This window comes from Scyliorhinus canicula, chromosome 16 (genome assembly GCF_902713615.1).
Source record: "Scyliorhinus canicula chromosome 16, sScyCan1.1, whole genome shotgun sequence".
In the NCBI taxonomy this organism is placed as follows: domain Eukaryota; kingdom Metazoa; phylum Chordata; class Chondrichthyes; order Carcharhiniformes; family Scyliorhinidae; genus Scyliorhinus; species Scyliorhinus canicula.
The window spans coordinates 15,491,730-15,517,953 of NC_052161.1; the positions used below are offsets into that span (position 1 = coordinate 15,491,730).

At 49.8% G+C, this 26,224-nt stretch overlaps 1 protein-coding gene across 4 annotated transcripts in view; it reads left to right on the forward strand.

Annotated features, from left to right (window-relative positions):
- LOC119979442 (VPS10 domain-containing receptor SorCS1-like) overlaps nucleotides 1-26,224 on the forward strand; it is a 1,177,426-nt gene that overhangs the window by 1,051,714 nt on the left and 99,488 nt on the right. For all 4 annotated transcript variants that reach the window (XR_005463722.1, XM_038821670.1, XM_038821672.1 and 1 more), the window contains exons 17-18: nucleotides 8,497-8,610; nucleotides 15,877-16,048. Coding sequence is in view for 3 of the 4 variants with exons in the window: in XM_038821670.1 (XP_038677598.1) it covers nucleotides 8,497-8,610; nucleotides 15,877-16,048 (286 nt within the window). In the remaining variant the exon portion in view is untranslated. The remainder of the gene's footprint in view (nucleotides 1-8,496; nucleotides 8,611-15,876; nucleotides 16,049-26,224) is intronic.

Here is a 26,224-nt window from a genome sequence, read left to right on the forward strand (position 1 = left end):
TGCACGGAAAGAGCAGTTCAACCCATCATGTTTGTTAGGCCATAAAACAGCTGTCCAGCCTAACCTCCATTCTACCACTTTCCAGTTCCTGGTAGCCCTGTACGTCGCAGCATTTCAAGTACATTGCTAAGTATTATTTAAATGCATTGAGGATCCATACCTCCACCATCTTTGTACGCAGCGAGGTCTGGAGCCCATTCTGGATAGAATAATTGCCTCATTCCCCTTCTAACCATTCCACTCAATACTTTAAGCCTGTATACCCCTGGTTATTAACCTCTCTGCAAAGAGTAATAGCTCCTTCCACTTCACTCTCCTTAGGCCCCTCATAATTTCATGCAACTCAATCCAACCTTCCCTGAGCCTCCTCTGTTACAAAGAGAATGACCCTCTCTTACCCAATCTTTCTTCACAGCTAAAATTTTCCAATCCTGGCAATATCCTCTGTAGCCACCCGGATAGGAGTTCATCGTCCTGCAACATAGTGACCAGGGCCGGGATTCTCCCCTACCCGGCGGGGCGGGGGGTGCCGGCGTGATGGAGTGGCGTGAACCACTCCGGCATCGGGCCGCTCCAAAGGTGTGGAAGTCTCCACACCTTTAGGGGCCAAGCCCTCACATTGAGGGGCTAGGCCCGCGTCGGAGTGGTTGGCGCTCCGCCGGCTGCCGTGGAAGGCCGGCGGAAGTGCACGCATGCGCCGGAGTGTCAGCGGCTGCTGATGTCATCCCCACGCATGTGCAGGGGAGGGGGTCACTTCCGCCTCTGTCATGGTGAAGACTATGGCGAAAGCGGAAGGAAAAGAGTTCTCCCATGGCACAGGCCAGCCCGCCGATCGGTGGGCCCTGATCGCGTGCCAGGCCACCGTGGGGGCACCCACCGGGGCCAGATTGCCGCGCAACCCCCCCCCAGGACCCCGGAGCCCGCTCCCGCCGCCTGCTCCTGCCAGTAAGGTAGGTGGTTTGATCCACGCCGGCGGGAGAGGCATGACAGCGCCGGAACTTCGGCCCATTGCGGGCCGGAGAATCGGCGGGGGGGGGGGGGTGGGCACGCCAACCGGCGCGGAGCGATTCCCGCCCCCGCCAAATCTCCGGTGCCGGAAAATTCGGGACATGGCGGGGGCGGGATTGACGCCGGCTCCTGGCAATTCTCCGACCCGGCGGGGGGTCGGAGAATCTCGCCCCAGAAGTGTACACTGTACTCTAGCTGTGGCCTATCTCGTGTGTTATACAGTTCCAGCATCATCACCTCGCTCTTATATCTACGCCTCAGCTAATAAAGGAAAATATCCCATATAGCTTTCTTTTTTAAATTAAATTTAGAGTACCCAATTCATTTTTTTTCCAATTAAGGGCCAATTTAGCATGGCCAATCCATCGAGCCTGCACATCTTTGGGTTGTGGGGGCGAAACTGTTCAAGCACGGCGAGAATGTTCAAACTCCACACTGACAGTGACCCAGGGCCGGGATCGAACCTGGGACCTCAGCGCCGTGAGGCAGCAGTTCTTAGCACTGCTCCACCATGCTGACCTCATATGCCTTTCTTAACCAACTTATCTACCTGCCCCGCCACCTTGAGGGTTCTGTGGACAGGCACCCGAAGGTCCGGTCGCTCTGTTCCTCTACACTTTGCAGTATCAGGGATCATTTATTGTGCGGATGGTAAATATAAGACAGACACGGAGAAATCCAATAGGGAGTTTAAGAGAGATTTCTTTACTCAGAAGGTGATCAGAATGTGGAACTTGCTATCACAGATTGTGATGAATGGTTCAGATATACTTAGGGAGCAGCTGGATAAATACATGAGAGCGAATGGAATAGAAGGAAATGCTGATCGGATGAGATGAAGTCAGGTGGACCGTGGCTTCTAGTGGGGGGTAAACATTGGTGGGGACCAGTTTGACTATAATATAAAAAGAATATAAAACAAGAATATAATGCAAGAATCTCACACCCATCTGCTCGTCGGGGGATCCCTGGGTCGACAGCGGCTTCAAGATCCGGCTCCTGGCACCTGTCACGTCTCAGATCCTCGGTGAAGTCCAACAAACGAGCAAAAGAGCCTGATATTTATACAGTGGAGTAAATAAGTCCAATAGATAAGCAGTTTGGAAAGTCATCAAGATACATCTGCACACCTGAGTCTGGACGTCTGATGCCTCATGTTCCAGTAAACATCCTGGCCCTGGAAGGCTGCCGTGTCCTTACAGCGAGCAGAATTAATCCATCCCTTACAAGCATCCATCTTTATATTTTGCTACTGTCATCTGCTTTGTGTTATTAAAAGATGGGGCAGTATCCAAACTTCCCCAACTTCCCATTGAATTAAAAATTGGGAGTAAATATTAATCTTCAGGACCTTCCGTTAAGCATCCTCAGAGCAACAGAGCAGAATTAAAAGCTGGAGTGAAGGGTGTCAAGCTTGTCCCATTATCTCAGAGAAATCAGAGCAATCCTATGGCATGGAAGGACACCATTCAACCCATCATCTCGGCATTGGTCAACAAGGAAGCGTCCAAACTAATCCCACATTTCCAGCTTTAGTTCCGCAGCCTTGTGGGTTACGGCACTTTAAATATTTATCCCAGCACATTTTGAATGGTATGTGGGCTTCTGCTTGGACCACACTTTAAGGCAGCGACTCCTAAATCTCCACCAACATCTTAGTGAATTTATTTCCCCTCCTCTTATTCCTTCTAAACCTTATGCCCTAAACTCTGCCCCCTAGTTACGGACTCCTCAATGCAGGGGAATAGGGCCTTCTTTTTCACTAGATCTAGACCGCTCATCATCTTATACATTTCAGCGAGATCTCCCCTCAGCCTCCTCTCTTCCAAAGAAAACAACGCCAGTTTGTCCAACCTTTGCTACTGGTTTTCTTTCCATACTCTGAGGCATATGGACCAAAGTGTCCTCTGTTCCTCTCTTCACCTTGCCCAGGCAATGTCTTACACCCACACCTTCTCCGCAATCTCTGCAGTTTGCAAGCAGACTTTGGCTGAGTAACATCATAAAGACTGCATAGGCCCAAGCATATCTAAACCTCGAAGCACAACGCAGGCTGGACAACTTCTGAGCAGCTGAAGGATGATGGACGAATGAAGCAATTCTAAAGGAGCGGGTGTGATTTCACATCAGCCTTTAGTTCCGAAATGACATTCTCTGGAAAATTGTTTCAAGTAAACCGGTGTCATGTCCAATGATGGAATGATGTTGGAGACACAGGATGAGCTTTCCGACAATAGGGGAGAAATGTGTAAGAGTTTGTCTCCCATTGATTGGCAACACAAGTTGGAGGACTTTTAACAAACTTGGTCAGTTTTACATGGAATTTAAATACAACCAAAGAGAGATTTTCAATACTTTTGCACAAATCACGGTGAGATATGTTCGTCATTCCATTTCATTCATCCATTGTCAGCATCTGACACTTTCAGGTCAGGCATGGTTTAGCCAGATGAGAATGAACGTTACCAAGCCTTGGCTCACCCATGTTTACAGTACAGCATTGGATTTGTTTATTGTCACATGTACCGAGGTGCATGAGTGAAAAGTATTTTTCTACGTGCAGCTCAAATAGATCATTCAGTACATGAAAAACAAATACATAATAGGGCAACACAAGTTAAACAGTGTCAATACTTAGTCACCGGCATTGGGTGAAGCATACAGGGGTGTAGTGTTAATCGGGTCAGTCCATACGCGGGTCGTTTAGGAGTCTGGTGACAGCGGGGAAGAAGCTGTTTTTGAGTCTGTTCGTGCGTGTTCTCAGACTCTTGTATCTCCTGCCCGATGGAAGAAGTTGGAAGAGTGAGTAAGCCGGGTGGGAGGGGTCTTTGATTATGCTGCCTGCTTTCCCCAGGCAGAGGGAGGTGTAGATGGAGTCAATGGATGGGAGGCAGGATCGTGTGATGGACCCGGCAGCGTTCACAACTCTCTGAAGTTCCTTGCGGTCCTGGGCCGAGCAGTTGCCATTCCAGCTGTGTGCAGCCAAATAGTATGCTTTCTATGGTGCATCTGTAAAAGTTGGTAAGACGCAGTGTGGACATGCTGAATTTCCTTAGTTTCTTGAGGAAGTATAGGCGCTGTTGTACTTTCTTCATGGTAGCGTTGAAAACATTTGACCCCTTGTGTCCACGTCGGTGAAAAAAGATCTGACTATACTAATCCCATTTCCCAGTTCTTGGCCTATAATCCTGGAGGTTATGGCTGTGCAAGTGAATATCTAAATACGATGTTAAGCACCCTTTCAGGCAGTGAATCCAGACTCTCACCATCCTCTGGGTGAAAAGATTTTTCCTCAACTCCCCTCTCCGCCTTCAACCTCTTACCATCAATCTGTACCCCTGGTTATTGACATCTCTACTCATGGAAAAGGTGTACACCTAGCCACCCTATCTATACCTGTCATAATCTTATGCACCTTTGTCAAATCCCTTCTCAACCTTCACTGCTGCAAGGAAAACAGCACCAGCTTATCCAACATCTTCCCATCCCGGACCTCCATCCCGGGCAGCAGGCAGGTAAATCCTCTCTGCACCCTCTCCAATGCAACATCTCCTTCCTATAATGTGGTTACCAGAACTGAACACAATATTCCACTTGTGGCGTTTTATACAGCCATGTAGGACAGCACCTGTTCGTGCACCAGTTTGACATTTTCTTTTTCCACACATGCTCTTTAGGCTGAGTGAGTGGTATAACCAATTAGTGCTGGTTCAGTGCTCTAATCACTGAATTCATGCTGCATAAGCTCATTTCACAAAGGGCCCTTAGAGCTCGTGAAGATCTTCTGCCCACTAGCCGGGGTTCGATTTGCACTCAAATCCTCCCAGCAAAAGATTGATATTAAGCCACGATTTAATGGAACAAAAAAATGAGGCAGCTGCTCACAGCATGTGGCGGGTTCTGTAAAAGTTATTGGATTGAATTTTAAAAGGAGCGTCGATGCTGCCCATCGTCGAGTAAAACTCCAGACAGAACTCCAAATAGGCTTTGAACGCAATCGGATAAAGTTGTTAACAGGAGATTACGTAATTTAATGAAAAACATTTAATTATTTGGCCAGCATGCTTAACTTTTGCCCAACTGGCAGAGCTAACATTGAAATATAGGCCGGGATGCTCCGATCCCGCGCCGGGACGGGGGGGGGGGGGGCACGGGAATCGCGCTCTGACGCCGGGCCGCCGATTCTCTGGCGACCGGAGAATCGGCGGCAATCGGGCCTGCGCGGTCGCCGCTGCGCCGGTCTGGGGCTGTTGAAAGTGGCCCCCGCAGCGATTCTCCGCGCTCAACGGGCCGAATGCCACCGAGTTGCGTCGAGACCCACCAGCGTGGGTTACGTATGGTCCCACCCGGCGGGACCTCGGAGTTCCGGCTGCGGGGGACATACTGATGGGGGGGGCAGGGGGATCCGACTCCGGGGGGGGGGGGGGGGTCTACACGGTGGCCAGCCTTGCGATTGTGACCTACCGACCGACGGGCGGGCTAATTCCAGGGGGGCCTATGTTCCTCCGTGCCAGGCCTCTGTATGGCTCCTACCCAGGGGCCGGCGTGGAGATGGCAACCCATACGCATGCGCGGACCCGCGCCGGCCATGGTGCGCATGCGTGGACCTGCGCCAGCCGTGTCGGCCGGCTGTCGAGCGCACAGCACTCCGGCGCTGTACTAGCCCCCGAAGAAGGGTTGAATGCCTGTGCCTGGTGGCCCGTTGATGCCGGCGTCGCTCACACCGGTTTTGGCGCCTATGTCAACACTTGGCCAGGATTTCGGAGAATCCCGGCCAAAATATCTATTTTTGACATTTAAACCCCATTCTGTTGTGTTCCGTTATCTTGTCTAGCAAGAACTGTGGATGTCTAAATCAGAACTATGTTTTATTTCTGTACTCGTGAAACAAATCTTATACAGGCTAAGTCATTACAGAGTTTCTCTCGACTCTCCTGGAACTTGACTTATGTGCGACCGTCCTTGTGTACGTCTTACAACCTTCTGCTGCTGGCTGGATGTCATTGACTTATGGCTTGAGCCAGGTGCTGGTGGGAGGTCACACTGCTGAGCACATGTAATATTATCTACAGGCATATCACCACACATTCCTTTACGCTACTAGAATTGAATAATATTTCCTTCTTTACATAACTCTTCAAGTGTTTCAACTTGTAAGTTTGGAAGCATTCATTCATTATGAGTTTCCTTCTCATTTGTCTGATTTGACCTTGCCCGGAATTCTCCGGCTGTTGGGATTCTCTATTCCTGCCGGCAGCGGGTTTCCAGGCAGCGTGGGGAGACTTCAACGGGAAATCCCATTGACAAGCGACAGGACTAGAGAATCCCGCAACCAGGGAACAGCGCATTGCTGTGAAACACGGCTGGGGGAATCGGAGAATCCGGGCCCTTATCTATGTACTGTGCTCTTTCAAGTGCTTTCATTCTTTTAAAATATTCCACTAGCACAATAAAAGGTTCTTGGCCTATTTTGCAAAAAAAGGTTTTTCCGACTTTTCTCGGTGCTGGAGGGGGTATTGTCGGAGAAGGGGTTGGAGGGGGTTCCCATCTCGGCAATCTATGGAAGGATTTTGGAGAAGGATCTGGCGTCTCTGGAGGACGTGAAGACCAAGCCGGAGGAGGAACTGGTGTTGGTGCTGGAGGAGGGGCTGTGGTGTGATGTGCTGCGGAGGGTGAATGCCTCAAGCTCGTGTGCGAGGCTGGGGTTGATACAGCTAAAGGTAGTACTCAGAGTGCATCTGATGAAGTCGAAGTGGAGTCAGTTGTTTGAGGGGGTGGAGGATATTTGTGAGCGGTGTGGGAAGGGCCCAGCCAATCGCGTACGTATGATCTGGCCCTGCCTGAAGTTGGAGAAATTTTGGAGGTCGTTCGTCAGCATCATGTCGATGATCTAGCATGTGGATTTAGAACCCAGTGTCCGGGGAGCCATATTCAGGGTGTCAGACTTGCCGGAGTTGCAGATGGACACGGGGTCAGATGTTAATCGCTCACAGGTGGATCCTGTTGGGCCGGAGGTCAGCTTCTCTAGCCTGTGCCTCGGTGTGGTTGGGGGCTTTAAGGAGTTCTTGTACTTTGAAAAGGTGAAATTTACTCTGAGGGGGACCAGAGGGGGGGTTGCATAAGAGATGGGGTTTGTTTATATCACATTTCAAGGAGCTGGTTACTGCCAAAATGGAGGAGGGTGGGGAGGGGGCAAGTGTGGTGGTTGGTTCGTGTGTTGGGGAGCTGGGGTTTGGTGTGGGTTTTACCGTGTAATGTTATGTGTTTTAAATGTTAAAATGTTAAGCAATTGAATAAAAGTACTTTTTAGAAAAAGGTCCTTGTCCTGTGCGGAGAGATCTCTGGCTTTGGTTTCTGCATCTGATACCCAGTTCAGCTATACAGTAAATTAATAAGACGTCCAGCGCCCTGACAGGGAGCAGAGGTCAGGAAAGGCGAACAACAAGTATCTGAGGGACTGCAATTATTCAAAGGTCCTGTGTTCCTCTTGCTCTCAGCCTCTTTTACATATTCTGCCTTCCCCACTGGTGAACTCTTATACTTTTCCAGTCAAATGGCAGAATCTAAGCCAGCCACCTTCCATAGTAATGAGCTCTGTGATTTCAGTGTATCTACTCACTCTGTTAAACAATGACCTTGGCTGGTCACTGAGTGCGACGATGATTAATCAACACGTTCTGATAAAGAGTTATCTCTGCTCTGAGAGAACGGAGCAGATGGCGCTACACGTTTCTGATATAAACAACTGGTGTGACCTCAACACAACTCCACCAAAATTGACTCTTTAAGCTGGCCCTGCGAATAGAATTCTTTACTTTCAAAGATTTCTTTTGAGAAATTAACCTGATGGCTTTGGCACTGTCCAAACTCCTTGACGCCTCCAGCGTGTGAGAGTACAAATTGAACAAGCACAAAGCCACTGACAGCTTTTTAAGCTGCATACTAGTTTTTAAAAAAAACCTATTTTGATCAAATGTTTTCCTGCTCAAGAAGCTATGTTACTGAACAAGATGATTTATTTACACTATATAAGATTCGAACAAGTCAAGAAGGTATATGTTATTAAATTAAACAATACAATACCTCTAACTACAGAACTCTAAACTATGCAAAAAATCAATCTCACGCCCCGCCACCTACTCCCAGAATCCCAGGAGTCACATGATATTTATATGACTGCTCCTTTTCTCCATCTGGTGGTGAGAAGTATTAATCATATTGTTAACCCTTTGTATTCCTTACAATATACATATTGTTACATCGGGGACCTTGGTTGACAGCACTCCTGTGAAGTGCCTTGGGACATTGACTACATTAAAGGCGCTATATAGATGCAAGTTGTTGTTGTGTGGAACTTATAGGTGGCCCTTGGAGGAAAGCTGGTCTCGTTGTCTTTGTTTCAGTGGATAATGTTGCTGGATTTCAGAAAAAATATATTTGCTTCGCTCTAATTTTCAATTCTTTCCTCTCCCTCTCATAATGGAACAGTGATTATGGATATGAGCGTCATTCTGACGGAAGGTGCTTACCGGCTTTCTGGTACAATCAGTCTTTTATGGCAAAGAAATGTAGCATGGGGCAGAGCTACCTCAACAGCACAGGGTGAGTACACGGCTGTGACACTTCAATGTTTGTGCATGTCCGTTTGACTGAATAGTTTGGCCAGTTTACGCCATCCTTTATGGAGATTAAGGGCAGGCCATTATGGTTCTCCTGGAGAAACAGCAGGTTGGAATAAAAGGCTCCATTCTTTCACAGTGCAGGGAGATTAGTTCAACCTATGTGGCCTGACGTTTGATTAGGTCAACGTATTGATTTGAATTTCTGCTCCTGGGGCAGTGTTTAAACTGCATTTGAATTCAGAACCTCATGCGTGACCTTTCACAGACCAGCAGCTCAGTCTTTGAGCAAATCTCCTTGAGTTACCAAATACTACATCTCAAGCAAGATCAGGGCAGAGGAAAACATATCTCACTCCTACTCTATCTTCCATTCCTCAGTATAGATCAGCCCCATGCAGCAGTGTACCTACATGGCGGAGTAACACACAAGGTACTTTGCGCCAGTCTTCACAGTGGAAGACTCCAGTGGCATACCACTACCTCAAGAGAGTCAGGGGGCGGAGGTGAATGTAGTGGCCATCACTAAGGAGCAGGTGCTGGGGCAGCTGAAAGGTCTGAAGGTGGATAAATTACTTGGACAGGTCCGGCCACACCCCAGGATTCTGAAGGAGATAGCTGAGGAGATTGTGGAGCCATTGGTGGTGATCGTTCAGGAATCACTGGTGTCAGGGAGGGTCCTAGAGGATTGGAAAATGGCTAATGTAACACCCATATTTAAGAAGGGAGGGAGGCAGAAGGCGGGAAATCATAGGTCGGTTAGCCTAACTTCGGTCGTTGCATTGTCATTAAGGAAGAGATTGCAGAGTACTTGGAAGTGTGTGGTAAGATATGGCTGAGTCAGCATGGCTTCATCAAGGGGAGGTCATGACTGGCAAATCTGTTAGAATTCTTTGAGGAGGTAATGAGGAAGTTAGACAAAGGAGAGCGAGTGGACGTGATCTATTTGGATTTCCAGAAGAACTTTGACAAGGTGTCGTACAAGAAACCGCTAAATAAGATAAGATTCCATGATGTTAGGGTGAGGTATTGGTTTAGATAAAGGATTAGCTGACTGGCAGAAGGTAGAGAGTGGGGATAAATGGGTCTTTTTCAGCATGGCAGCTGGTGACTAGCGGTGTTCCGCAGGGGTCAAATGCTGGGACCACAACAATTCACAATATATATTAACGATCTGGAATAAGGAACTGAAGGCACTGTTGCTAAGTTTGCAGATGATACAAAGATCTGTAGAGGGTCAGATAATATTGAGGAAGTAGGGAGGCTGCAGAAGGACTTGGGCAGGCTAGGAGAGCGGGCATAGAAGTGGCAGATGGAATACAATGTGGAAAAGTGTGAGGTTATGTACTTTGGTAAGAAGAATAGAGACATAGACTATTTTCAAAATTGGGAAAGGCTTTGGAAACCTGAAGCACAAAGGGACGTAAGAGTCTTATATCAGAATTCGCTTAAGGTTAGCATGCAAGTTGAGTTGACGGTTAGGAAGGAAAATGCAATATTAGCATTCATTTTGAGATGGCGGGAACACAAGAGCAGGGAAGTACCACTGAGACTGTATGAGGCTTTAGTCAGACCCCATTTGAAATATTGTGAGCAGTCTTGGGCCCCATATCTGAGGAAAGATATGCTGGCCTTGGAGGGAGCCCGAAGGAGATTCACAAGAACGATCCCGGGATTGAAGGCCTTGTTATATGAGGAACAGTTGAGGACTCTGGATCTGTACCCGATGGAGATTAAAAGATGGGATTCATTTAAATCTACAGAATACTGAGAGGCCTGGATAGAGTGGCTGTGGAGAAGATGTTTCAGCGAGTAGGAGAGACTAGAACCCGAGGGCACAACCTCAGGCTGGAGGGACAGTCCTTTAATACTGAGATGAGGAGGAATTTCTTTAGCCAGAGGGTGATGAAGCTGTGGAACTCTTTGCCGCAGAAGGCTGTGGAGTCCTAGTCACTGAGTGTCTTTAAGACAGAGATAGATAGGTTCCTGATAGGTTCAGAGATAGAAAGGGATCAGGGGTTATGGGGAGAAGGCAGGAGAATGGGGATGAGAAACATATCAGCCATGATTGAATGGCGGAGCATACTTGATGGGCCGAATGGCCTAATTCTGCTCCTATATCTTATGGTCTTATAGTTCACACCTCAGCGACAGCAGTGGTTCAAGAACGCAGCTCACCACCACCTTCTCATGGGCAACTAGGAATGGGCAATAAATGCTGGCCTAGGCAGCCACACCCACATCCCAAGAATGAATTTTTAAAAAGCTAGAGATAGAAAAAGATCGAGGAGAATTACTTAAAAATTGACAAAATCGAAATGGGCAGGTGAAACTTCTTCACTGTTACTGGCAATAATTTTTTTCTCCTTTGTTGAAGCATTCAGGAGCATATTAGTTGGATTGGCCATGCTAAATTACCCCTTAGTGAAAAAAGTAGTGCAGGTTAGATGGGGTTGTGGGGATAGGGCAACGGAGTGGGTCTAGGCGGGGTGCTATTTCTGAGCACTGGTGCGGACTCGATGGGCCTAACAGCCTCCTTCTGCACTGTAAGGATTCTATGGATTTCCCGCCTGTCACACAGCCCTGCAGCACCTCATCCAAGTGACGACTCTCCATGCAATGGCCCTGGGCTTTTTTAACTCCATATCTTGGCTGCAGCAGTGACATTTGTCACTGGGCAGATGTGTTCCGCCTTTGTAACATGTCTCACCGTCGGAAAACGACAGCTTCGCAATTCAGAAACAGCAGGGACTCTGTGAAACTAAATCAACTCCTTTACAAAGCTCGAAGCACCAGGAGAAATCTGTTCATTAGTTCCGTGGGAAGGATTGAAGGGGACGGGCATTAAAATTAGCCACACAACAGGAGTCGGCCGTATGTACAGCACACCATTTCCCATTAGTTGACAACAGAAAATGCGACAAAGACAGATTGCTTACACCCCTGGAAGGTTCACATATATATGCAGGAAAATACCAAACACACATGTTGTAATGAGAAGAATTAGACTGATGTTAGCTTCTCATTATTTATAAAGATATATCTTTATTAACTATTTGAAATGTCTTTTGCTAAAAAATGCAAATAAGCCTTTGTATAGAGAACATTTGGATTATCCCTCTTCACTTCCCACCACTGCCGTCATCTTCTAACTGTGCTTTTATCCTCTAGGCTGCATGCAAGGACATCAAGTCATTGATGGTTCTCTCTACTGTTTGAAAGAAATGTTATGTCCCTTTGATGATATCATCCTCTCTGAGATGAGTCTCTTGATTAACTGACTGGCACAAAAGCACAATTGCAACCACGAAGAATAGTCAGTCAAGACTAACGTTTCACCACCAGGGTTGCCAACTGTGATTCCATGTATTCCTGGAAGTTTGATCACATGACTTGCCCCCACACTCCGGTCATTAGTCGGCAACACATCCATTCTTGTGAGGCACTGCCTTTCTACTATAGTAGGCCTCGTCAAAAAGAACAAGGAGGCATTTGTCAGGGCTAGAAGGCTGGGAAGGCTGGGAACAGATGAAGCCTGTGAGGAATATAAGGAAAGTAGGAAGTAACTTAAGCAAGGAGTCAGGTGGGCTAACAGAGGTCACAAAAAGTCATTGGCAAATACGGAAAATCCCAAGGCTTTTTACAAGTACATAAAAAGCAAGAGGGTAGCCAGCAAAGGGTTGGCCCACTGAAGGATAGGGGAGGGAATCTATGTGTGGAGCCAGAGGAAATGGGCGAGGTACTAAATGAATACTTTGCATCAGTATTCACCAAAGAGAAGGAATTGGTGGATGTTGAGTCCTGAGATGGGTGTGTAGATAGCCTGGGTCACATTGAGATCCAAAAAGATGAGGTGTTAGGTGTCTTGAAAAATATTAAGGTGGATAAGTCCCCAGGGCCTGATGGGATCTACCCCAGAATACTGAAGGAGGCAAGAGAGGAAATTGCTGAGGCCCTGACAGAAATATTTTGATCCTCACTGTCTTCAGGTGATGTCCCGGCGGACTGGAGAATAGCCAATGGTGTTCCCTTGTTTAAGAAGGGTAGCAAGGTAAATCCAGGGAACTACAGGCTGATGAGCCTTACGTCAGTGGTAGGGAAATTACTGGAGAAAATTCTTCGAGACAGGATCTACTCCCATTTGGAAGCAAGTGGACGTATTAGCGAGAGGCAGCATGGTTTTGTGAAGGGGAGGTCATGTCTCACTAACTTGGTAGAGTTTTTTGAGGAGGTCACAAAGATGATTGATGCAGGTAGGGCAGTGCATGTTGTCTATATGGACTTCAGTAAGGCTTTGACAAGGTTCCCCATGGCAGACTGGTACAAAAGGTGAAGTGACATGGGATCAGAGGTGAGCCGGCAAGGTGGATACAGAACTGGCTAGGTCATAGAAAACTTTTAGGTTAGACGGGCAGCATGGTTGGCACAGGCTTGGAGGGCCGAAGGACCTGTTCCTGTCCTGTACTTTTCTTTGTTCTTTGTTCTTTGTTCACTAATTCAAAAGCAAAAAGATTCATTACCCGATTGGATGCTGGTTGACTGTCAGTCTAACAACCTTTTTTCCCCCTCCATTTTCGATATTTTTATATCTGGTGAAGTGAAAATGACAATAACAAAAATGTTTTTAATGCCTGGATGATTTTTCTCCAGGGTTGCCAGAGCTGGGTCCCAGAGATTGACCTTTAATTCGTGGAGACACCAGGCCATCTCTGGAGAGTTGGCAACACTATCCATCGCAGGTTTCCAACATGTTTGGGACAGTCCAAATTGCTACCTGCGGTGATTACTTCAACCACTTAGCATTGGAGTCGACCCCAAATCTCCACTGTGGATTCAACGTCAAGCCTAGCCTGGGATTAGCCTTAGCCTCCCGGCACATAAACCCAATCCAAAATGATGCCTTTGGTTACATCTCCTAGCAGTTAACTCCAGGGCCGGGATTCTCCCCTACCCGGCGGGGCGGGGGGTCCCGGCGTGTCGGAGTGGCGTGAACCACTCCGGCGTCGGGCCGCCCCAAAGGTGCGGAATTCTCCACACCTTTAGGGGCCAAGCCCTCACATTGAGTTGAAGTAATCACCGCAGGCGTGAACGGCCTTTAGTGCCACGCCAGCCGGGGCTGAAAGGACTTCGCCGGCAGGCGTAGGTCTGCGCAGGCGGCGGTGTGACGTCATACCGGCGCATGCGCAGGGAAGGGGGTCTCTTCCGCCCCCGCCATGGTCTTCACCATGGCGGGGCAGAAGAAAAAGAGTGCCTCCATGGCACAGGCCCGCCCGCCGATTGGTGGGCTCCGATCGTGAGCCAGCCAGGCCACCGTGGGGACACCCCCCGGGGTCAGATCGCCACAAGCCCCCCCCCAGGACCCTGGTGCCCGCTCGCGCCGCCAATCCCGCTGGTACCAGGGGCGAAATTCACCGACCCCCAGCAGGGTCGGAGAATTGCCTGGGGTCGCCGAAAATCCTGCCCTCGCCGTGGCAGAGATTCTCCGCCACCTGGGAATTGGCGGGGGCGGGAATCTCGCCACTCCGATCGGCGAGGCCCCTGTGGCAATTCTCTGGCCCGCGATGGGCCGAAGTCCCGCCGCTGGGAGGCCTCTCCCGCCGCCGAGGTTTGAGCCACCTCTGGTGGCGGCGGGATCGGCGGCGCAGCCGGGCCCCTGGGGTCCTGGGGGGGGGGGGGGGGGGGCAATCGGACCACTGGGGATGCCCCCACGGTGGCCAGGCCCGCAATCGGGCCCCCCTATCAGGGGGCGGGCCAGTGCCCTGGGGGTACTCTTTCTCCTCCGCCGCCGCCACGGCCTCCGCCATGGCGGAAGCGGAAGAGAACCCCACAGCGGCAGCTGGCCGCTGACGTCACCGCCGGCGCATGCACGAACCCGCGAAAGCCTTTCGGCCAGCCCCGGCGCCAGGCGGCGGGCCTGAAAGGCCGCAGGCGCCGGTTTTTGTGCCACTCGACGTGATGCCAACCACTCCGGCACGGGCCTAGCCCCCAAAGGTGCGGAGAATTCCGCACCTTTGGGGAGGCCCGACCCCGGAGTGGTTGGCGCCACTCCCCTACGCCGGGACCCCCCATCCCGCCGGGTAGGGGAGAATCCTGCCCCAGAGGTGGTTTAAACCACGCCGGCGGGAAAGGATGTCAGCGGTGGGACTTCGGCCCATCGCTGGCCGGAGAATCGCCGCGGGGGCCCGCCAACCGGCGCGGCGCAATTCCCGCCCCCGCCGAATCTCGGGGGGTTGAGAATTCGGGACATGACAGGGGCGGGATTTACGCCGGCGGGGGGCCCAGGGGGGGTCGGAAAATTCTGGCCCAGGTTTCCTCATTTTCTCCATGGTGCCGACAATATAGCGGGAATCTTCGATTTCCAATATGAAAGGAGCAATTCATGGACATACATGAGAATGTCTGGTGCAGAATTAGGCCATTCAGCCCATCTGGTCGATGCCAGTGTTTATGTTCTGCACAAGCCTTCCAGCACCTGAATTCATCTTACCCTCTCAGAATAAATTTCTACTATTAAGTAAAAGCAGAAAATGCTGGATAAACACAGCAGGTCAGACAGCACCTGTGAGGAGAGAAACAGAGTTAACATGTTGCGTCTGTGTGACTCTTCTACTGGAGTGTTTCTCCACAGATGCTGCCGGCCCTGTGACGTTTATCCAGCAATTTTCTGTTTTCATTTCAGATTTCCAGCTTATCTTTCTTTTATTAGAGTAAATGGATATTCCATTCTCCCACATATATTTGTCTAGCTGAGGGCGACACGGTAGTTAGCACTGCTGCCTCACGGCGCCAGGGACCCAAGTTTGATTCCCGGCTTGGGTCACTGTCCGTGTGGAGTTTGCACAGCACCTTCTCCCCATGTCTGCCTGGATTTCCTCCCGCAGCCAAAGATGTGCAGGTTAGGTGGATTGGCCACGCTAAATTGCTCCTTTAGTGGAATTAGGGGGATAGGGCGGAGGATTGGGCCGAGGTAGGGTGCTCTTTCACAGGGTCGGTGCAGACTCGATGGGCCGAATGACCTCCTTCTGCACAGCAGAGATTCTATGATAATTGTACGAGCTTGCCCTTGGAGTGGAGTCCAATTCTCCTCCACTCCAACTACTGGAGGGAGAGGTTATGTTTTGTTCACTAATTATTTAAGCGTTCAGTCGCATTGGAATAGTTACACCTGTGGCCAATCACGCACGACTACAACAAAGCAATCGGAAAGTGAAAACCCTCTTTTAATTCAATATTTTTAAAATTTGTGCAGTTACAGGAAGGTTGGCTCCAATAATTGCACTGATGGTGTCAGGGAACAGTATACTGCCAAACAGCATCAATGTTCCAGCAGGGCTCCCCGTGGCCTACACCTCGTCACCAGCAACGGCAGGCTGGCTACCGAGTCAAGACAGAACATTACCTTCATCGTGCATCTCGAGGAGGTGAGCTTTCCCACGGGAATGTCACATGGGAATGCCTTCAATTATTTCCTCTGGCGGCAGAAATCCAAACCCAGGGGGCATGACATTCAATTTGGAGCCGGGCTATTCAGGAACGATGTGAGGAAGCACTTGGTGGAGAGAAGAGGCTACGGAAATCTGAAACTCTCTCTCAACCAAAAAAGCATGTCGAGGGTGGGGACCCATTGAAAATAGCTGGGATTCATCGATCTTTGCTTGAAAAAAAAAAGATGCTGCGGGTTATGGAACTAAAATGAGTCAACGGTGTTGAGATCAAATCAGCCATAAGTTAGGACATCACGGTGGCACAGTGGTTAGCACTGCCGCCTCACGGCGCTGCGGTCCCAGGTTCGATCCCGGCTCTGGGTCACTGTCCGTGTGGAGTTTGCACATTCCCCCTGTGTCTGCGTGGGTTTCACCCCCCAGAACCCAAAGATGTGCAGGGTAGGTGGATTGGCCCCGCTAAATTGCCCCTTAATTGGAAAAAATGAATTGGATACTCTAATTTAAAAAAAGATCAGCCATAAGCTAACTGAATGACAGAGCAGGCTCGAGGGACTGAATGGTCTTCCCATTTCCTAGTACTCTTTTGTCATCACCAATTGCATTCGTTATTCGCAAGGAAGAAGAGCAAAAAAAAAACAATTTTGCATGAAATGAGTGGTCATTATTAGTCATTAGCAACAGCCCTCAATATTAACCTGCACCATTCTGACTGAGTGACGAGATTCTTTAATGTACAACTTACGTGAAGGACTGCAATAGCCAGCGTTTCAGGCAGGACATGTCAACAAGGTTCCATCACCTTCCCTCATTTCTCACCACAACCTTTCTCATCCATCTTTTCCCCGTGCAAGTGGAAACTTAATTCATTGCAGGAGTTTTGAAATAAAAATATAAGAACGTTTGCTTCCTTTTTTAGCCACTTCAATATCTGGCCTCTGGCATCTTTCAGCATTCAACCCTTTGCCACCAAGGAATCTATTTTCTACCTACTACTTAAACGTCACTTCATTTCCAGGTTCTTTGATGAAACAATCGCTCAAATGTCAGCGGGGCACATTGGGTTATTTTGACGCCCCCTCTGCCCTGCCATCTCGACTGCTGAGCAATGCCAACTCCAAGCACCACACCGTCTTGACTCATACACGCACCGCCATTCCTTGATTGTCGCTTCGTCAGTATCCTGGAACTTTCTCCTTAAACACTGTGCTGGGAGCGCTGGAGAACATAGAACATTACAGCGCAGTACAGGCCCTTCGGCCCTCGATGTTGCGCCGACCTGTGAAACCACTCTAAAGCTATTCCCTTAACATCCATGACCATTTAAATGGGCAGCACGGTAGCATAGTGGATAGCACAATTGCTTTACAGCTCCAGTGTCCCAGGTTTGATTCCGGCTTGGGTCACTGTCTGTGCGGAATCTGCACATCCTCCCCGTGTGTGTGTGGGTTTCCTCCGGGTGCTCTGGTTTCCTCCCACAGTCCAAAGATGTGCAGGTTAGGTGGATTGGCAATGATAAATTGCCCTTAGTGTCCAAAATTGCCCTTAGTGTTGGGTGTAGTTACTGGGTTATGGGGATAGGGTGGAGGTGTTGACCTTGGGTAGGGTGCTCTTTCCAAGAGCCAGTGCAGACTCAATGGGCCGAATGGCTTCCTTCTGCACTGTAAATTTTATGATAATCTATGAAATGCCTTTAATGTTGGCGAGTCCACTACTGTTGCAGGCAGGGCATTCCACGCCCTTACTACTCTCTGAGTAAAGAACCTACCTCTGACATCTGTCCTATATCTATCTCGCCTCAATTTAAAGCTATGTCCCCTCGTGCTAGACATCTCCATCCGAGGAAAAAGGCTCTCACTGTCCACCCTGTCTAATCCTCTGATCATCTTGTATGCCTCAATTAAGTCACCTCTTAACCTTCTTCCCTCTAACGAAAACAGCCTCAAGTCCCTCAGCCTTCCCTCATCAGATCTTCAAGAACTCCACCGGTACCGTCGCCCCTGGTCAGGCCTTATTACTCACACCCACATCCAGAGTTAGAGACAAACGGGAGCAGGAAACACGGAGATTCCCGCACAATAATTAACTGGAAAGGAATGAGTAATGTAATCATTGAGATCCCTGATGCTCAGGCTGCCCTTTCATTACAGTAATTGGAGCAGAAAATGTGATTGATGCATGGATAGGAAAGAGACAGCAGGTACGTTGCCATCAACCTACTCAGTGGCTGAGCCTCCAAGCTGAATGTTTTACTTGTTTGCAGTCAATTCAATGATCCTTTGTTTTGAGCCACTGAACCTCCGAATGGGAGCCAGAATTCTGAAGCGTGCCTCGATATCCAGACAAACTCCAGTTTTATTCTGTCGTTAATATGACTTGGAATCATTCCCGTACATTCGCCCTCATATAACGCACCGTGGGCCATGGCCACCACGGCTGCTCCCTGGTGAGTTACTGCACCCCACAGGAACTGTTAGAGTTATAATAACAGGAAAGAAACCCTTATTATGTTTTCTGCACTTGTCCGTTTCAGCGCTGCTGGGCTGAAATGGCGGCGCAGAATTGTATAGGGAGCAGAACTGACAGTGCCACTCAATTCATCTGAACCCGTTCTGTCCAGTGGCGATTGCAAAATTTAGTTTCATCAACACAAACGAGCACCCTGATTCCCCCTTGCCCCCCCCCCCCCCCCCCCCCCGGAAGACACTTAACAAGGGAGAATATAAAAGGATACAGGGAGAGGAGAGAGAAAATGGGCAGCACGGTAGCGTAGTGGTTAGCACACAGTTGCTTCACAGCTCCAGGGTCCCAGGTTTGATTCCCGGCTTGGCTCACTGTCTGTGCGGAGTCTGCACGTTCTCCCCGTGTCTGCGGGGGTTTCCTCCGGGTGCTCCGGTTTCACCCCACAAGTCCAAAGACGTACAGGTTAGGTGGATTGGCTATGATAAATTGTCCAAAAAAGGTGAGGTAGTGTTACAGGGTTAGGGTGGAGGCGTGGGTTTAAGTGGGGTGCTCTTTCCAAGAACCGGTGCAGACTCAACAGGCCACCTTCTGCACTGTAAATTCTACCTGAGGAAGGAGCAGTGCTCCGAAAGTTCGTGTTTGAAACAAACATGTTGGACTTTAACCTGGTGTTGGAAGACTTCTTACTGTGCTCACCCCAGTCCAACGCCAGCATCTTCGCATCGTGTAAATTCTATGATTCTGTAAATTCGATGAAATGGAATGACATCAAGTTGCATCAGTTGAAGGGTGGGCACTGGTGTAAACGAATGGGGCGGGGTGGTGAGGGGTGAATGGAAGAGATGCATTTCTGCAGTCACTTCCACCCCCCCCCCCCCCCCCCCCCACGAGGATGTCCCAAAACGCTTTGCAGCTAAGGAAATGCTTTTGAAGTGTAGTCACTGTTGGAATGTTGGAAATGCAGCAGGCAATTTGCACATAGCAAACGTCCTCAGTCGGCAACGTGATCTGGCAGATTATGGCCAACATTTTCCAGTCCTTCCGGCAGGTGGGATCTCCACACAATCCCCCCCCCCCCTCGCTCAGCGTGTTCTCCGACGGCGGAGGGTGAGAGGATCTCTCTTTCTCTCTTTTGCAACAAGTGTATTGTTCTGTTCGGAAGCCAACATGACCAAAAAACTACCAGCGAACTGAGATCTCGTAATAACTGCAACAATTTCTACACCTGGCCATATCCAGCAAACAAGCTCATCCAAATCGGCGACAACGTTTAAAACGCTATTATGCCTCAAGGACAATCAAAGGACACGTAAACGTATATTATTTTAATCTTTTTTTATTGGACTCCAACTCCACTTATTTCTGATACCTGTGTGTGTGACATAACATTTTTATTATTTCCTTCCCTCGGGTTTAGTGGTTGATAAAATTGCTCTTTCTTTGACTCTACAAAGGATCGGCTCTTTATTGCTTACTGCATAAATATTTTAAAACATTCTGATTTGGAAAAGGCATGTTCTCATGGAGAAGAAACTTAAACTGGGGCAGAATCCTCTATTTTTGAGACTGAGTGCAGTGGCAGGCAGCGCAGGGGCTGGATTCTCCGATTTTGTCCCCACGGCGGCGTGGGAACGGTGGCGTTTTACGTCAGAAAAAATGGTGTAAAACGTCCACCGACCCTCCGTTTGGCCGGGGGCTAGCAGCCAGGCAGCGCAGGGCACCCGACTCTAGCTGCCGATACGGCCCGGAGAATTGCCGGGACTGTGGCCGCGCATGCGCATGGCGGCCACCGCTCACGGACCCGGCCCGCGCACCAGTTGGCCTACTCGCGCACCTCCGACCGCCCCACCACAGTGACCCCAGCCCCTGATAATGTCCCCCCGGCCCGCGGATCGGCCCTCCCCTGACTGTGGCAGTGCTGGACTGAGACCGCAGCCACCATGCCGAGTTTCCGACCGTTGAGACCACATATGAACAACGCCGTCGGGAACTCAGCCGGTCGGGGGCAGAGCAACAGGGGGACATTTCCAAGTTCACCGCTTTGGAAGGGGGCAGAGTCTCCAATTTGGTCGGGAATTGTTACTCTCTGACCGATCGGCGAACGTGCTTTTGGCGTCGCCGACCAGAGAATCCAGGCCCCGGTGCCTTTCGTGCTGGACAGAATGGTGGAAACCCGCACCAGATTCTGTGCTCAGAAGCTTATTCATTATCCATAGTCGTGTTCACGTCTAATTCTCCTTGTGGGCGGGACAGAGTTAATTCAGTAGGCCAGACAGGTATTTACATATGGCTCCTGGACCTTCAAACTCGCTAGCAGACAGTGGCTGGATGAATCAGTTGCCAGCCAATCTGTCCCTACCAGACCATGGAGGATATCCGGAACCCAGAGGCAAAACACTAGGTCTTCCCTTTGCCTTTCATTGTTCACCAGCCTCATCCACCACTTCCTCCCCCCCCCCCCCCCCCCCCCCCCCTTACCCATGCCTGCCATCGTGCCTTCTCACCCCTACACCCTGCCCTGGCATAGCCCCACCCTTCCACTGTCCATGTCAGCATCTCTGACCTCACACTCTGCCCTTCGTTAAACTTCAGATCAATGGAGTGGAGTATCCAGAGTCCAGTAGCACAGTACTGTTAATCAGAACCAGTTTAGCATGGGGCTGGAGGGGACAAACCTGTCTGCTCCAGCAGAGTGGCATTCAGCACTGTGGCAGGTGGGCGACATTGCACCCGACCTGAAGTCCCAAGCGGATTGAGGTCCTCCTTGGGCACGTCACTCTTGAACAATCGGGTTTGAGGCCGACGTCGTTTCCCATTGGCCTGATGCTAGATTGGGAGGCTAACGAGATTTTGACGATCAGCTGCTTTCATGAACATTCGGGAGGTACAAATGAACGACAATGGCACTCACACCACCAGGCAACAGGAGAGCCAACCCACCATTAACCCGTCATTGGGAGAATTGTGAAATGCTTTTACGCCAAAGTGTTTCCGCCTTTACGGCTCCTCCATTCCTGACCGCCACAAAAACCTGCCATGGGTGGGATACGAGAATTCCGCCCCTTTGTTGCCACCAACTGAGGAGGTTGAATAGATGGGAACCACTTCACCACTTCTCGCCTGGTCATAACATCTGTCCTGCACGAGAGGAGAGCGGTGAGTGTCTGGGTCACTGCCAAGCTTGAGGTGTTTCCTCATAGAATCATAGAATTTCCAGTGCAGAAGGAGGCCATTCAGCCTATTGAGTCTGCACCAGCCCTTGTAAAGAGCACCCTACTTAATCCCATGCCTCCACCCTACCCCCGTAACTCAATGACCCCATCAAACCTTTTGTACACTGAGGAGCAATTTAGCATGGCCACTCCACCTAACCTGTACATCTTTGGACTGTGGGAGGAAACCGGAGCACCCGGAGGAAACCCACGCACACACGGGGAGAAATTGCAAACTCCACAGAATCACCCGAGGCTGGAATTGAACCTGGGAACCTGGAGCTGTGAGGCAGCAGTGCTAACCACTGTGCCAACGTGCCACCTCTGACATTCACATGGGCATTTTACAGTTGAGGCAACTGGATAGTGACAGAAGCATGAGCATGAGGCTACGGGGCTGTTTAGCACAGGGCTAAATCGCTGGCTTTGAAAGCAGGCCAGCAGCATGGTTCGATTCCCGTAACAGCCTCCCCGAACAGGCATCGGAATGTGGCGACATGGGGCTTTTCACAGTAACTTCATTTGAAGCCTACTCGTGACAATAAGCAATTTTCATTTTTTCATTTCATTTTTCATTTCAATCCTTCCCTTTCCTAGCCTGGATCTCACACGGCCCAAGATGAGATTAGCTCCCAGAGTGCAGATGCATTCTGGGATTGTTCAGCTCAGTACGATTCAATGATTTTATCCATTGAGCCGTCCAGGAGGACCGTCTGTTCCGTCCTGTCGAGATATACCACAGGATTGTTTTATTTCTTGACAATAGCAGCTGTTGTGATCAATGCCAGCAGCCACTGTATAATTAAAATGGAATGATGTATGTACCGCTGGATTCAGTGTTGTGATTTAATCACGAGAGGCCTGTCAGCGAGAAATAAGCCCAGCGCGATGTTTTGCGGGAGATGTAAGTGACATGGTATCGCCTAAACACTGAGGTCTGTTATATGCTCAAAACACATCACTGACTATATTATGATCGAAAATTGTGGAGTTCCTGGGGGCCATTTTATTCCATTTTGTAAATTGACTTTTTCCTCGCAGCATGCAGTGATGGACAACAGGAATTTACAGCCAGGCCATCTGATAGGAGTTGAAATGTTATTGTGAATTTAGTGGCAGCAATATTTGTTTTACTTCGTTTCACAGCGTGAGGAAGCTAGCACCAGTTGTGGCTCAGTGGGTTGCATTCTCGCCTTGGAATTCGAAGGTTATGAGTTCAAGTTCCAAACAGAGCCTTGAGTGTTATAGCCTATTGTCACTTTAGTCCAGTACTGACGGGGCTCTTGCATTTTGGACGAGATGTTTAGACGCAGTCCTGGTCTATGTTCTCAGGTTCTTTTCGAAAGCAGGCCTTGGAAGTTCTCCCGGGCACCTTGCCCAATATTAATTTCTTTTTTTTTAACAAACAATTTTAATGAGGTATTTTTGGCATTACAAACAGCAACAGTATAAAAAGCAATGTAGAAAGAACAACAAACATAGTGCAATCACCGACTCTCATCTCTCCAAGTCCCGCCTATTTGACCCCCTATTCTACGCTACCCTGTGTCTCCCCCCCCCCCCCCCCCCCCCCCCACTGCTGACAATGAATTCTCTGCGAAGAAGTCGATGACTGGTTGCCGTCTCCAGGTGAACCCTAACAGTGACCCTCTCAAGGCGAACTTAATCTTCTCTCGGCCGAGATAGCTCGCCATGTCAGTTAGCCAGGTCTCCGACTTCGGGGGGCTTTGAGTCCCTCCAAGCTAACAGTATCCGTCTCCAGGCTACCAGGGAAGCAAAGGCCAGAATATCTGCCTCTTTCCCGTCCTGGATTCCTCCGACAACCCCGCAAATCGCCACCTCTGGACTCATTGCCACCCTTATTTTCAATACTCTGGACATGACGTCCGCAAACCCCTGCCAATATCCCCTAAGTTTTGGCCATGCCCAGAACATGTGGACATGGTTCGCTGGTCCTCCCGCACATTTTACACACCTGCCCTCCACCCCAAAGAATCTACTCATCCGGGCCACTGTCATGTGGGCCCGGTGGACCACCTTGAATTGGATCAAGCTGAGCCTGGCGCATGTTGGGAGGCATTGAAATACAAATAAAAATCTCGGTAGGACCGTCATTTTAACCATCTGCACCCTCCCAGCCATCGACAGCGGTTCCATCTCCGAAACTCGCCCCTCATCTGCTCAACCAACCGGGACAAGTTCAACTTGTGTAACCGGCCCCAGTCGCGTGCCACTTGTAGCTCTAGGTACCTAAAACTGTCCCCCACTAACCTAAACGGTAGCTTCCCCAGCCGACCCTCCTGACCCCTTGCCTGGACTACAAACATCTCGCTCTTTGTCATATTCAATTTATAACCCGAAAACTGGCCAAATTCCCCCAAAATCGCCATTATTTCACCCATCCCTGCCCCTGGATCTGATACGTATAAGAGCAAGTCGTCCGCGTACAGCGAGCCTCTATGTTCCACCTCCCCCCACCGAACTAGCCCCTTCCAGCCGCTTGAAGCTCTCAGAGCAATTGCCAGCGGCTCTATAGCTAACGCAAACAGCAGTGGGGAGAGGGGACATCCCTGTCTTGTCCCCCCGTGTCGTCTAAAATGGTCCGAGGTCATTCTATTCGTCCTTACACTAGCCTCTGGGGCCTGGTACAACAGCCTAACCCAGTCGATAAAGCCCCTACCAAACCCAAATCGTCCCAGCACCTCTCATAAATAGTCCCACCACCAGGTCGAACGCCTTCTCCGCATCCATTGCCACAACTACCTCAACCTCCCTACTCTCCAGAGGTGATTATAATCACATTGAGCAGCCTTCTTATATTGGCCACCAACTGCCTGCCCTTGACAAACCCAGTTTGATCCTCCATAATCACATCCAGCTCACAGTCTTCAATCCTGGAGGCCAAAACTTTGGCCAGCAACTTGGCGTCCACATTAAGCAATGAGATCGGCCTATATCATCATCATAGAATTTACAGTGCCGAAGGAGGCCATTCGGCCCATCAAGTCTGCACCGGCTCTTGGAAAGAGCACCCTACCCAAGGTCAACACCTCCACCCTATCCCCATAACCCAGTAACCCCACCCAACACTAAGGGAAATTTTGGACACTAAGGGCAATTTATCATGGCCAATCCACCTAACCTGCACATCTTTGGACTGTGGGAGGAAACCGGAGCACCCGGAGGAAACCCACGCACACACGGGGAGGATGTGCAGACTCCACACAGACAGTGACCCAAGCCGGAATCGAACCTGGGACCCTGGAGCTGTGAAGCAATTGTGCTATCCACAAGGCTACCGTGCTGCCCATATGACCCGCATAGCTCCGGGTTCTTGTCCTGATTCAATAGTAACGAAATAGTGACCTGTGACATCGTCGGGGGCAGCACCCCTCTATCTCTTGCCTCATTGAAAACGGCCCTAATATCCCCAAGAATTCCTTGTAGAATTCCACCGGATACCCATCCGGTCCCGGGGCTTTACCCAAATGCATTGCCTTCAAGCCCTCGACTATTTCTTCGACCCTAACTGAGGCCCCCAGCCCATCCACCAGCTCCCTGCCCACCCTTGGGAAGGTCAATCCGTCTAAAAAGTGTCTCATCCCCTCAGACCCCGTGGGTGGTTCTGAGCAATAGAGCCTACTATAAAAGTCCCTGAGCGCCCTGCTTAGCCCTGTCAAATCCCTTACCAAGTTCCCATCCCCGTCAACCACCCTCTCTATTTCCCTGGCCGCCTCCCTCTTCCTAAGCTGCTGTGCCAGCATTCTGCTGACCTTCTCCCCGTGTTCGTAGAATGCACCCCTCGCCTTCCTAAGCTGCTCGACTGCCCTACCTGTGGACAGCACCCCGAACTAGGCCTGCAGCCTCCGATGTTCCCTTAAACGCTCTACCCCCCCTGGGGTCGCCGCGTACCTCCTATCTATTTGTAGAATCTCCTTAATCAGTCGGTCCGTCTCTGCCCTATCCGCCCTGTCCCTATAAGCCCGGATCAAAATCAGCTCCCCTCTCACCACTGCGCCTTCCAGACTACCGCTGCTGAGACTTCCCCCATGTCATTAACCTGCAGGTAATTCTGCACGCACTTCCTCAGCCTCTCGCATACCACCTCGTCCGCCAACAAGTCCACATCCAACCTCCATTGCGGGCATTGGAAGCTCTCCTCACCAACCTGCATTCCCACCCAGTGCGGGGCATTATCTGAAATAGTGATGGCCTAATACCCATGCCTAATATTCATATCTTAAGCAACATCAATGTAATGAAGGATTTTGTGGTCATTGTCACATTACTGTTCATGCCAGCATGCTGTTTCCAAAATTGACTGCTGCATGTCATCCGTTGTAACACCAAGTACACTTCAAAAGTATGTATCCACTGGTAAAAGTGCTTTGGGACACACTGACGTCATGGTAAGTGCTAACTAAATGCAAGCCACCTGTGGTGATTATCCCTTCAAGGGCAACACAGCAGAGTCAGGGTC